General features: G+C 40.2%; 2 protein-coding genes across 6 annotated transcripts in view; both read left to right on the forward strand.

The window, feature by feature from the left end:
* Positions 1–2,724, forward strand: part of IQCH (IQ motif containing H) — a 116,547-nt gene extending 113,823 nt beyond the window's left edge. For all 5 annotated transcript variants that reach the window (XM_032764385.2, XM_032764386.2, XM_032764387.2 and 2 more), the window contains one exon: positions 223–2,724. In XM_032764385.2, coding sequence (XP_032620276.1) covers positions 223–321 — 99 coding nt within the window. In that variant the 3' untranslated portion in view covers positions 322–2,724. The remainder of the gene's footprint in view (positions 1–222) is intronic.
* A 4,906-nt stretch (positions 2,725–7,630) lies between these two features.
* Positions 7,631–10,453, forward strand: C9H15orf61 (chromosome 9 C15orf61 homolog). The gene is made up of 2 exons (XM_032764324.2): positions 7,631–8,024; positions 10,232–10,453. The coding sequence occupies exons 1-2, from the start codon at positions 7,691–7,693 to the stop codon at positions 10,357–10,359; spliced, it is 462 nt and encodes a 153-aa protein (XP_032620215.1). The 5' UTR covers positions 7,631–7,690; the 3' UTR covers positions 10,360–10,453.
* Positions 10,454–14,463: the final 4,010 nt, after the last annotated feature.

Here is a 14,463-nt window from a genome sequence, read left to right on the forward strand (position 1 = left end):
CATTTATCTCGGATTTATATGTATTTGTGTTTATTTTTAAATAAATACACCCCCAATCACACAGTAATAGTGGAAGATTCCATTGGTGCATTCTGTTAAATAACACAGGTTACTTTGAGGGGCGGTGAGGATGGAGGAAATGTAACCAGCTGAAAACTTTGGGGGAACTTTATTCCAGTATAATATCCATTAAATAACTTGCACTCTTTCAATCTGTTACAGATAGCAGTTCAAGATATTGAAGCAATTCTGGGAATAACAGCAGAAAACAAATTGAAATTTGAAGAAGAGGAATCCTCCAAAGATGTTCCCCAAGAATAGCTGACTGAAATTTTAAAACTTTTTTTCTTTAAGCCTTTAGGAAAATCTTTCTCATTCTCAGGAATGCAGGAAAGAAATAAGTTACATATTTTGTTGTCCTTGTCTATTGATAATTGAATGAATATTAGCTTAGACTGGAAATTTTAATGATTATTGAGTGAGCTTAAATTATTAGTAAAATAGTAACTAAAATATCCCTGGTTGTGCAAAGGGAAATCTTGGTGAAGAACAGAGGAGCAAAATAAATGTCCATTTTCTTATACCTGTCCGCCAACTTCATATTATGAATACTGAAGTACAGCATGTATTTTTCAAACCTTATTTGTAGACTCATAATTTTAAAAGTCAGAAGGCACCATAATGATCTTCTAGTCTGACCTGCATAGCACAGACCACAGAATTTCATCAAATGGTTCCTGCATTAAGCCCATAACTTCTGACATGAGCTAGAGCATCTCTTTTAGAAATTCACCCAGTCCTGATTTGAAGACTGCAAATGGAAAAGAATCCAGCACATCCCTAGATAAATTGTTCCAATGGGTAATGATCCTCACTGTTAAAAATCTGTGTCTTATTTCTAATCTAAATCTGTCTAGCTTCAGCTTCCAGCAGTGGGATCTTGTTAAGCCCTGCTAAATTCAAGAGCACCCTACTATGAGAAAACTCTCCATGGAGATAGATATAAACTGTGATCAAGTCACATCTTAAACTTTTTTTTACATAAACTCAATAGACTGAGCTTTTTCAGTCTGCCACGATAAGGCAGGTTCTCTGATCCTCAACTCTTTTTTGTACCTCTTTTCTGAACCTTTTCTAATTCATCAACATCCTTTTTAAAGGGTGGATATCAGATCCAGGCACAGTATTGTAGTAATGGTCTCACTAATGCTGTATACAGTGGTCATATCACCTTCTTACCTGTATCATTGCTTAGACATCCAAGGATCGTGTTTGCACTCTAGCCATCACACTAGGAGCTTATGTTCAGCTGGTTATCTACCATGAACCCTAAATCCCTTTCAGAGTTATTGCTTTCCAAAATACAGTCCCCCAACCTGGAAGCATGAACTGTGTTCTTTGTTCCTAGACATGTGATCTTGCAGTTGACTATATTGAAATGCATGTTGTTCAGGTGGGCCCAGTTTATCAAGAGATCCAGGTTGTTCTGTAGCACTGACCTACCTATATTGTTGTTTAACACTCCATCAATTTTTGTATGAGTTGCAAACTTTACCAGCAGTGATTTTATATTTTCTTCCAGGTCATTGTTGATTATACTGAATAGCATTGGTCCAAGAACAGATCCTTGTGGGACCCCACAAAAAGATCCCCATTGGATGATGATTCCCAATGTACAATTACATTTTTATATCAATCAGTTAGCTAGTTTTTAACCATTTTAATATGTTCTATGTTGATTTTGTAATAGTGCTAACTTTTTAATCAAAATTCTGTGTGGTATTAAGTTAAATGCCATATAGCAATCTACGTATATTATATCAGCACAGTTACCTTTGTCAACCAGACTTGTAATCTCATCAATAAAAGGTATCATGTTTATTTGACAATATCTATTTTCCATAAAACCATGTTGATTAGCATTAAATATGCTACCATCTTTTAATTCTTTATTGACTGGATCCCATATCAGCCCTTCAGTGAGTTTGCCTGGGATCCATGTCAGGCTAACTGGCCAATAGTAACTCATGTCATCACATTTAACCTTTTTAAATATCACATTCACTTTTTTTCAGTCTTCTAGAATTCCTCAGCTTTCCAGATTTGTTAAAATATGTTTTCCTGTCTTCGTTTTTGAGGATTCTTCTGCTGCCTCTATTTGTAAATTGTGAAAAGAAGGTTTTGTACACTCAGAAATGGTTTGTGGAAGTAATTCAGATATAGATGGTAAAATCGCTTTTTCTTTCCTATGTGTTTCTTAGCATCAGATTACTTGCCATTTGCTGTCTTCAGGGCAGGAGGGCAATGGAAAGGGGAAGACCTGTCTCCTCAACCAAGGCTGTATTATTTATCTTGCTGGCAGATTATGCTCTTGCTTTAAATTACAATTTATTTCCTCCTGCAGATTGAATGTATTATATCCTGAACATGCCAAGACTCTACCATCCTACGGCTAAAAAATCTCCAGCGAATACCAAAGCCAGGGTTTTCCAGTCAGTAATGAAATTCACTATGGAACGACAGTGTACAGTGCCTTTCTTTTTCAAAGGTTTAACTGAAATACTCAAGTGCCTTTCATGAGCCACCGATCTGTGAACTCAGTGCGTAAACTTATGATCAGCCTCTGTATTCACCACAGTGGTTGAAGAAATAAAAATAGAAGTGAGAACCTTTATATATGTTGATTTATTCTTCAAATAAAATATAAATCTATATATTTTTCAATTGTTTGGGTCTTTTTGTCAGGTAGTCTCAATAATTCCTCAATTTTGGATACACTAGTACCACAAGCAGGCTTTTCTACTGTGGAATTCAGCCAACAATCATCCTTTCTAGAAGCCTTTGTTTTGCTGCAGCTGGAAATGAGATCAGCAGGTTCCTTGCCTCTGATAGATGCAAATAGTGATTTTTCCTTCCAAGTCCAAAAGACTTAACTAATAAGCAGCATTATTTGCCTATCAATCCTTAAAACAAAGACAATGGAAATATTCACTTTTTGTTCTCTCTCTCATGCTGAAGATAGTAAACTCCTAACTTCCTCCCCACTGCAACCAAGGTACATACTGTGTACTTCCTACTCTTAACAAGAGACTCTTCCTAGATTTCTGACCCTAACCCCACCTCTTCACTGGTCACTTCAAACAGTGGCAGGGGAGAGGGAGCCACTTCGCAGATGATATCAACCTGGAAATTAGCTAGTTTCCTAAGGCTTAAGAAGAATCAAGCCTTGATTCATGCCAGAACAACATAAAGTCTGAGAGGCTCATTAGTTCACTGGCACTCAGTATAGACTGCAGTGTTCTAGGAGTAAATGAAACCCTCTTCTTCTTCATGTCTTTGTTCTGTTCTGACGAAAGAAAACTGTACCTGTTTTTGCTCAGCACAAGCGATCTGAAAGTTTCCATGGTGAGAGTTATTTCTCAGCATGTACAAAGTGTGAAATGTATTTGGAGGGAAAAGTTTTTAATTACTTACTATTAGCACTTCTGAGCCTTGAGTTGATGGCAGGATTGAAATTGCTTTACAATCTCTCACATTCAATTCTCATGCTGCTGGTGTAAAAAATGTCATTTTCTACTAATATGACTGTTATAAACTAAAATGCCAATTTTCAATTTAAAAAAAAATAAATTCCAAATATATTTCAGCATAATGTGTTCATGGTCCTTTTAATCCAATGCTCATGCCGCTACATTCTATCATCCTCTCGCTACAGGAAAATATGACCCCTTGAATAAAGATACCTTGCACATTGAATTTGTAGGGCCATGATGATCCCGATCTAGGGTGGCAGGAAAATGTCATCTGAGATTAGGGGGCTCATGTCTGGACAGCTATCAGTGAGACCCCACCAAATTCACAGTCCATTTTGGTCAATTTCACGGTCCTAGGATTTTAAAAGTTGTAAATTTCATGATTTCAGTTACTTAAATCTGAAATTTCACAATGTTGTAATTAAAGGGGTCCTGAACCAAAAAGGAGTTGGGGGGGTGGGTTGCAGTACAGCTACCCTTACTTCTGCCCAGCTGCTGGCAGTGGCACTGGCTTCAGAATTGGGCAGCTGGAGAGCAGCAGCTGGAATACTGGTCTAGTTCTGGTGTCCTATGAAGGATTTTGATAAATTTGAGAAGTTTCAGAGAAGAACCATGAGAATGATTAAAAGACTAGAAAACATGCTGTATAGTGAGACTCAAGGAGCTCAATCTATTTAGCTTAACAAGTAGAAGGTTAAGGGATGACTTGGTTACAGTTCATTAGTACCTACATGGGAACAAATATTGAATAATGGGCTCTTCTTTCTAACATGCTTCAATGGCCACAAGTTGAAGCTAGATAAATTCAGACTGGAAATAAATCATCAAATTTTAACAGTGAGAGTAATTAAACATTGGAACAATTTAACAAGAGTCATGGTGGATTCTCCATCACTGACCATTTTAAAAGATTGGATGTTTTTCTAAAAGATCTACTTTTTAGGAATGATTTTGGGAACATTCTATGGCCTGTGCTATTCAGTATGTTAGACTAGATGATCCCTTCTAACTACGCCAATTATGTTTTTTTTTCAAAAACTTAAATATTTTTAGTTGTATTAATGTTATTGTGAATGGGACCTCTGGCCATAAGCACCAGCTAAATGGGACAATTCATGTGCTTACAGTTAGGCATATGGTTTACGTATTCTTACTTCGGTTCCTGCAAAATAATTTGTTATGAAATGTGAAATAATGGTACTGAATGGAATAACACTGGGAGCTTGCTTTTCATTTGATAAGATCTAATCCTCTTATTAACTATAATAAAATATTGGTGCCTCTTTTGGGGAATAATTGTGGTCTGTTGATTAGGGTGGGAGACTGTGAGTCAGGACTTCAATATTTGAATACTGTCTACAGACTTGTATGACCTGGAGTAGGTAATTTAAACTCTCTCCCTGAGACTGTAATTCTGCAATAACATACGCACACACCTAGCTTTACATGCTGTAATACTATAACAATTAATGTGACAATTCATGGTGTGTAAAGTGAGGATATGTGTAAGTCTATGTAAGATCAGGGCTTCCATTTCCTTAACTACAAAATGGGGATAATATGACACACATACTGAGATTGTGAGACTTCATTAATATCTACAAGACAGTTTTGATGCTTTGATAAAAAAGAGTATAAAAGAGCAAGGAAATATTACCAAATGTCATCCTATTGTTTTGTGGATATGCTCTAACATTTCTTCAGCAAAGCCTTCATAATGAAATACAGAAGTTTATTTTTCACTGTAATAATCTGACTCATGGTTGTGAACTTCTATTACATTTAGGGAAGGACTCTGGCTCTTAAGACAGGTTTTAAACTGGTAGTTTCTGGGATTTTGTGTACATGATGAAATGACCAAAGCAATAAATATACTATTTCCAAAATTATAGGTGTTTTTTTTAATCATCTGCTATTTTATAGCAAGATCCAAAACAAATTACTACAAAATTACAGCCTGGTAACTCGTGGACCAATTGACTCACTTTAACTATGGAATGTTTATAGTCTGGTGTCTTCCATCTTCACCCCAAAGACTCTGAGAAGTGGCATGTCACATTTCAAGAGGTGGTTTTGGAACAGCAATTATATAAAAGCACAGTGCACTCCAAAAAATAGAGACCTCAATATATAAAGCATAAACTGTCCAGCCAACATTTATTATGCAGCAGCACTGCTGTAAGAGTGGTTTGTTCTTTCTAAATGAATGATGTTCAGATGGATGCCCAAAAATACTCAACTTTTTATCATAAGCTCATCTTAAATACATATATACATACATACCAAGCCGTGATCCTTTGCATTGGTGAATGGTCTGAAATGCTTTGCTGGTCTTATGAAAATGCAGGTGCTTCTCTCCCTCCGTTTGTAGTATACAATGTGACCACACACATATGGATATCAATATGTTCACTTGTTTAATGAGAGGCTACTCTTAAAAGGCTGTAGGATTATTTTGTTCCTCTGCAGGCATTTTTACAAGGAAGAGCAGATGCAAGCATTTAAATTAATGAGTGCAAAATATCTTGAAACTCCAACCTAATATAGTTTAAAAATTATAAACAATTATTTTTGAATACATTCAATAGATTTCAGTCTAGCATAAATTTAAAATGTAAACACTGACTGATCATGAACTCTAATAACACAAATAGTGCTGTTGGAGTATGATGCATTAGTCCAATCCTGCATTTCAATGAACCACAGCATCAGGTTCCACGTTCTTTTTTATCCTGTCATTGTTGCTGCTAATAAAGATATTAAAGCAAACTATATGCTCTATTAATTATAGGAAGGTGAACTTGAGTCAAATTTGTTACTGACAATGATTAATAATTACTGGTTCTGCAACATAGTCATGTAGTGCATTACAGTAAATAAACATGGTACATTGTTGGATAGTAATTGATTAATTAGCACTTTCATACTACACAGCTCAATGGTCTAAGATTGCTGAGTTTGAGATATTGCTCATAATTATTAAAAGAAAAGAAATCTGTTCCCATTTCTCAGTTTACCCTTCTGTACAGTCATTTTTTCTCAAACAGAATGTTTAATGGTTCAAAACCTTAGGTTTTGTTTAGATAAATCATATCACAAAATTTTTAGTTATGATTTTAAAATATTCCGCTTCCAAAAGCTTTAAAATATTCAACGCAATTTCAACTTCAGATGTTGCTGTCAAACTTCACTAAATAATATCAACGTATTTATATAATGTGGCCTAAATCAAATTTCTCCTTCATACTCAGGTTAATCTCTTTCATACTCCAGTTGCAACATGTGCCAAGAAATCATTGGGTGGCCTCTTGAATGTGTATACATGATCAAACGTAATGATTAGTAGCTCAGTCAGCCCATTCAGGGTTCTTTCTGATAGTTTTGGTAAATGAACATTATTAAAGCATTTTCTCAGTACTGGCTATTGATTTATCTGTCTTGAACAGGGAGGTGACAAAGGGCATGGAAGTGTGTCTAATTTTAGTTTCTGAAGCAATTTTTTTGCCGCTTCCTACAGCAGTATCCCACAACAGCTCACATCAGCAGCCGCACAGCTTGATTTTTCTGGAGCGGGATTTTTCATGCCCTCACCACCCTCCCACTTCCAGAGTTTCCAGCAGGGACCCCCACTTTCCTGACAGGGACTGTGCAGACTCAGGGCCTCTCCCAGGTGACCTAGCATTATCTCTCTCCCCCTCAAGCCCCCCCCGCCCCGGATCCCTATAATCAGAAGCTTCCACGATCTCCCCCAATAGCTCTGGGTGACCCTTATCATCCCCTTTAGAGACCCCCTGTAACTAGGAACCTGCCCATCAGGGACCCTAGGTGACCCCCAGTATCTGCCTCAGGGACCCTAATATCAGGGACCCCAGGTGGCCTCCAGCATCCCCCTCAGGGATCCCAGGTGACCCCATTACCCCTTCACACACCCCTATAACTAGGGAGCCTGCCACGTGACGCCATTCTCCCCACTCAGCAGACCCGCCCGCGCGCCCACCAGCTGCGGGAGCGAGCCGCGCCAACACCCCTCTGGTGTGCGCGCGCGCACAGCGCAGGGGGCGCGCACGGCGGAGCACGCTGGGACGGCTGGGGGCGGGGTCCGGCGGGTGAGTGTCGGGGGCGCGCGGGCCGGGCGCTGAGGGGTCTCCGCCTGTAGCATGCTGCTCTTGCGGCAGCTGCAGGAGGCGGCCCTGAGGCGGCTGCTCGCGCCCGCCGGGGGGCCCGCCGCCAAGCCCAAGGCCTCCGAGGTGCTGAGCCGCCACCTGCGGCAGCGGGGCCTGCCCCGCTGGACCTCGTACTGCGTGAAGTACAGCGCCGTGCGCAACGACCAGTTCGGCCTCTCGCACTTCAACTGGCAGGTGGACGGCGCCAACTACCACGTCCTGCGCACGGGCTGCTTCCCCTTCATCAAGTACCACTGCTCGCGGGCCCCGCGCCGCGACCTGGCGCTGCAGAACGCCGCCTTCACCGCCCTCAAGCTCCTCAACGCGGGTGAGCCGCCGCGCCCTGCCCTGCCCTGCCCTGCCCTGCCGCGCCGCGCGCACGCCGGCAATGGCGGGCTCAGGGTGGCGCTGGAAGTCTCCCTCAGCCCGCGCGTGGCCCTTGTCAGAGGCAGGGCTAGCCCATGGGGCGCGCCCGCCCCTGGAAATGCTGATGGCCGTCGGCACTTCTGCCACCAGCCACGCACCGCGCCACACAGCGCGGCCCAATGCGCTCGGCAACAAGCCCAGATGAAATAAAACTAGTGATATTGGGGGAGGGGATAATACAGAATCGCCCCCCCCTTGAGCTGTGGGGCCCTGAGCAATTGCTTAGTCGTCTTGTGCCAGCGCACCAGTGGCTCCTGGCTAAGATCCGGGCCCTCATCAGGTCACCTTTACCTAGTAAACTGTTGATCGCAGTAACTGATGGCGTGGTTGTTTTTTTTAAGATAAACTTGTCTAGTACAGGAATATTAACCGGCCTTTTAACTATTGCTTAGTTAACAAGTTTTGAATACTACTTATGCTAGCGTTTAAAATACCCAGTTGCTCATTCATTCTGCTTCTAAGGAGCATTTCCTGTCTGCTAACTGACACCATCAGACTATCAAGAAAAATATTTGCACCCTGCTTGATTTTAAGTATTTTAAAAACTATATTTGACACATTTTAGCAGCTTTAACTTTTCTTTGTAACGAGATGTAGTGACTGGGATATAAGCTGTACAGGAGAGTACAACGGGCGATTTTTTTTCTATCTCCTGATTGCGGGTGTGTGTGTGAACTTTCAGAGACTGTAAAAAAACAAACTAATTTATCCCTGAAAACAAATCATGGGACATCAACTGAAGTAAAATGGCATAACCTCAGAAAATGTACCTATCTCATTACAAATCATTTCGAACATGGGCTAAACTCTGCCCTCAGTTAAACTGCTTCTCTTGCCATTGGATTTACTGATGTCAACATGATTGCATAGACATAAGAGAGCAAAATTGGGCTCTTGAAAATAAGTACTGGGTCTGCCATTTATTACTTGTTTCCACAGTACCTAGCACAATGAGACCCAGCCTGGTGGTGTTCTTCAGACACTACCACAATACTCATTTTTATTTATTATCCATACAACTGTAGTGCCTAGTAGCCCCAGTCATGGACCAGGGCCTCATTATGTTTGTCTCTGTACTAAACTGAATTTTAAAAAAAAAAGTCACTGCCCCACAGAGCTTCCAGTCTAAGTATAAGGTGACACAATGGTTGGATACAGTACAAAAAAATGAGACAATATTGGTCAACATGATAGGCCATGGTCTTAGCACATCAGCAACCTAATCGTTTAATAATAAGAAAATCTTGGTATAACATTTGTCAGTGATTTAGATGAAGAAGCAGTCTATCCCCCAAACTTGTTGAACATAACATTCATCTATTACATTGTAATTTTTTTAAAATAGTGTGCGGATAATAGACATTTCATATTTAAATGTTGGTTGTTATGAGGATTGTAATCTCATTAACAAATTTTATTGGTTTTGGCTCTGGCTGTTACCAGTAAACTGATTTACACTACAATAATCACTGCAAATTTTACATAATTTGTATTAGAAATGCTCTCTGGGTGTTATCTTTGATTCTGTCCTCTCTCTGCCTTGATGCTTGGCTCTACTGTCCAAATCTTGCCGCTGCTTTCTCTGTAATAGCATTAAGATTGCTCTCTCTCCGCATAGTCAAAACTCTTATCCAGGTCCTCATCTCCTGTCTTGACTATGACAGCCCTCACATGTCCTTTCAAACCACTGCTGCTTAAGACTGTCTTTCTGGTGCTCCAGTCAGACTCTTATCCCCTGCGTTGTTTGAGGGTTCAGTTCAGTAAGGTATTGAAGCACATACCTCACTTTAAACATTGAATAATCCCACTGAAGTCAGTTGGACTATTCATATGCTTAAAATTAGGCACATGCATGCATAGGCATTGAATGAAGTGCCTGAGTCCATCTGCAGACTCCTCCTTCACTGCATCAGATACAAGCTTCTTACAGTTTAAGGCCCTTCTGAGTTTAGCCCCTTACTACTTATCTACTTTGTATCTTACATATTACTATAATACAAATAATAAACAATAATAATTGTCTTCCCCATTATTTTTAGCTATTACTGTGTTAGTTTTAGTTCTCTTGGTTTGTAATGGTTGTATGTAACAAGTATTTCTCTTTTGTAGGCATCCCAACTTTATTATATGGAATTGGCTCCTGGTTTCTTGTTAGTGTCACAGAGACTGTTCACACAAGTTGTGGCCCAGTTACTATTTATTTTCTGAATAAAGAAGATGAAGGTGCCATGTACTGAAATTGTGCATTCAAGCACTCATTTGGTGGGTTTTCACAGCTGTGGGTATTTATACATTTCTGCTGCTTTAAAATATAAACAACTTAAAAGCAAACCTTTGTTTTCAAAGTGTTCCTTTTTAATGTGATGATGTCCTCAGAAGAATTCATTTTCCTTTTTTCAGTTACAAAAACTGTTCCTGTTTCAGCAGATGCATGAAATGAATATTGGAGTCAATGAAGATAAGCTATTAGCAGCTTTGGAAAATGAATTGACTTTTCTACTGTCCTCAAAAGTATTAGCTCTAAAGACAGTGATTGAAATGCTTATTGCTGAGAAGAAATTTCTGATTATTTATTTAAAAAAAAACTCTTTATTTATATACAGCGTATAGGTTATGATATTTGTAATTTATCTTGAAGGCAAGGAACACATTCTCCAAAAACATTATACGTACACCTCTACCCTGATATAATGCGGTCCTCAGGAGACAAAAAAATCTCACCGCGTTATAGGTGAGACCATGTTATATCAAACTTGCTTTGCCCCACCCCTCCCTTGTTCCCTGACTGCTCCCTCCCTAATCATCCCCAGGACCTCACCCCCTACCCAATCCTCCTGTCCCCTAACTGTTCTGACCCCTATCCACCACCGCCCAGTCCGTGACAGGCACTCACTGGCAGCGGCAGGAAGCAGAGCAGCCCGGCTCCAATCTGCTCTACTCCGCCAGCTCCCAGCCACGGCGCTCTGCTTCCCACCATTGGTGAATGTGGAGAGGTTGGGGAAAGGACCCCACCCCCACCCCCCCGCATTCACCTGCGGCGGGCAGTAGAGCTCTGTGGCTGGGAGCTGGCGGAGTGGAGCGGGCTGGGGGCGAGCTGCTCCACTTCTGCCGCTGCTGGTGAGTGGGAGGGGGGATCCCTTCCCCCGAGCCCCCTTCTCCAAGCGACAGGGCTGGGGCCAGGGTGAGGGGAGCAGAGCGAGCTGCTACTGGCCTCCCGCCAATCCCCTGGATCACTCTGGGACTGCGGGGTCCCCAAACGTGCCCTCCCACAGCTCCTGCCCTCCAGATCTTGGGTGGGGGGGAGCCCCTGACCACTCCTGAGACCCTCTGCCCCTTATCAAATCCCTCGGCCCCGGCCTGGTCTGCCACCCTTAACACTCTGCTCAGAGCAGCGTGTCAGAACTTTACCGTGTTATATGCGAACCAGTGTTATATCGGGGTAGAGGTGTAATTGTAAATGACAAGAGTTTTAGACTCTGTGCCTAAGTATTCAACAATATATAAATTGTCCTAGTACCTAATCAGAGTCTGAAGGAATCTGTAATAGCACCCTTCTTTATGCAGATATATTGAAATGCTCTTTTGACCCCACCCCACAAATTAAAATCCACATTAACGGACTACGTAGTATGTGTCAACTGAACATTCACATCTAAACATATTTCAAAAGAAAAAAATCTGAAAACTGGTTCTACCTTTTCCTTTCAATATCTGAATTCACAATTCTGTGTTTTCTTTGGTATAGTTGGTTTAATCTCTCACATCTAAAGCAGTCTAAAAGAAGCAGTTCCCCACGCTGCTTTACAGGTCTGAGGCTATTGATCCCATTAACAGTGTTTATTGTGATCAGACCAAGAGTTGCTAAACACCGCTTTTATCCTCGACATATGCTCTTGTGAAATTTTGTAAACCGCTTAGCACGTGGTTGACAAACCTGTGAAAAGTGGCTCCTGCATTAAATAACCCAAATTGTAACACTTAGAATTCATAGTGTCCCATATCAGTCATAAAAGCAGGTATTTTTTCTGTGCATTTTTTTCTAAAGAGATTCACCAATAATCTTTTGCGAGATCAAACGTGCTTAAGACATCTAGGTTTGCTCAAAATATCAAACGTTAATTCTGGGCATAAAATAAACATCTGAAATACTTACAGCATTGAGTTTTCTATAGTCGACACAAAACCTTACAGTTTATCTTACTAGCACAATGGATGAACTTTGGCCTGAGAGAGCCATGAGGAGTTTGCTGGTGAGGAAGATAAACTGGTATGGCTAGGGGCTGACAAGTCTGATCATCAGCAAAACTCACTCTTGCTGAGGGCAAGGGGTGGCACACAGTGTCTCACAGCTCTCGGTATCCCCAGCAGCATGTTACATCGTGCAAAAGACTTTAAAGGATAAAATCACTAATATGACCAATATAATTAACTGATGCAAAATACAACATACATATTCTTATTGAAAATTATTTGTAAGCAGTGAACTGTTCTATGCTTTATGAAAGAAGTGTGTCTCCTTATCTAAAAGCAACACTAAATAAAACTTTAGTCAAAGGAGCACTTATTCTAGTATAGTTAGTACTGAAGAATATTCTTGACACAAGTTGAATAAATAGCTTTCACAGAAGAAGAGAGAGTGTTACATTAAGCTTCATTAATAATAAAAGTCACTATTAGCATTTTGCTAGAATTGCTAGAACTGATTTCCTTTGTAATGAGCAAAAGTTAAATAACTACAGCTCATAAGTTTGAAGTCAAATACTGCTAATTCATTGCTACTGATCTTGTCAATACTTTGCGGTAAAGGTTTGGTCTCAACATGAGGCTGATAAAATGGTTTTTAATTACCAGACTATAAATACAGCTTTTCATTGGAGTTGCACCTCCATTCACTGCAGCTTGTTTGATTTCTGATAATGTGTACTGCTGACTTTGCTTACCTGTTTTTCAATAAATGCAGGCAATGTGACTCCTTGTCCATACAGTGATGGGCAAGTCTCCTTAGAGAACATCTTTGACAAACTACCCTATTGATCACTGCAATTCTGTGCTGCTAGCAGCATTAAATAGAGACTTGATTTCTTGTTCAATGCTCTCACTGTGTAACAATTAAGCAAATGTAATATTTTCTTGTATTACATGAAAATCAATAGACCTCTTGCTCTTGTGGAGTTGATCATGGTGAAGGATGAACTGGAAGATGGCTGAGGGCAAAGTTCAAATATAATATTCATTGGATTCATTAAGACTTGTTGTGTAAGAGCTGTTGGAGTGCTTAGAGGAAAATATGCTATTCATAAAGGGTAGTGCTTTCATTTACACAAAATGTTTGACACATTTATTAAGTAATGGTGAATAACTATTTTAATTAACTTTCATCAAAAGTTAAAGATTAAATCTGTCTCTCATTCTCTTTCTTTTGAATAAATTCTCTTTCTTTATTTGTGGGGTTCTTTTGGTCAGTCTTTGACCAAGATTTATTATTTAGTTGAGTTAAAAATGAAAACACTGTTGAGAGACAAGCTATGTCCCAAGAGTACTCCCCATCTGGAAAGGCTGGTGACCTTGGTGATGACTTTGGGTATGGTTCCAGGCCCAAAGAGGAACTTCTGGAGCTCTCCTGTGCAGTCCTGCCCATGAAATGATCTTTATTAGGAGACTAGAAATCATAGAAATGGCAGGTAAAGATGGATGAATAATACTGAATTCTATGACATCGGCATCTTATCAAACCTTTGCTTCAATTGATGGAAAACCATCAATTTAGATACTTGTCTAGTTCCCATCACCATCAGTTCTGGTTCTCCTTGAATCTAAGTCACCACCTACATAGACAATCATCTGAGAAGGAACCAGGGAGTTATATTGTAAGGCTATTGCAAATCCATGTGCCTGAAACATGGGGAAGGCCCTCTGGGTTGTTTCCTATAAGGGACCTTTGTAGTCCGTAACTTGCCTTTATTATATTCACTGCTTTGCCTTGTATAGAACTATATAGTGATTTTAATAATATTTGGCCTGCTTTTGAGACAGGAACCTGTTAACCGTCGAAGTGATTACTAAAGAATTCCCAGTTATCAATATAATTAATATATAATCTATAGATCGGGTTACATCTTAGGGACAAGGTTCTGATGTGTGTGTCATCTAAAAGTGGGCATAGATGAATTCCTAGACTCTGTAGCCTGGTTGCTATCTCTACCTGTCCCTTTGGGAATATCCTGGTATAGCAAACAGACTGGAAGATGTGTTGTATTGACATTGAGGACAGGTGAATTCATGAAATTGCTCATGACAGAGCCTGATGGAAACATGCAGAGAAGCTTTTTTCAGGTTACTAA

Source organism: Chelonoidis abingdonii, chromosome 9, assembly GCF_003597395.2.
Source record: "Chelonoidis abingdonii isolate Lonesome George chromosome 9, CheloAbing_2.0, whole genome shotgun sequence".
Classification (NCBI taxonomy): domain Eukaryota; kingdom Metazoa; phylum Chordata; order Testudines; family Testudinidae; genus Chelonoidis; species Chelonoidis abingdonii.

Coding starts and splice junctions, on each gene's coding strand:
- C9H15orf61 (XM_032764324.2), top strand. CDS start 7,691: ATGCTGCTCTTGCGGCAGCTGCAGGAGGCGGCCCTGAGGCGGCTGCTC. Junction 8,025..10,231: donor CCTCAAGCTCCTCAACGCGG/GTGAGCCGCCGC, acceptor TCTCTTTTGTAG/GCATCCCAACTTTATTATAT.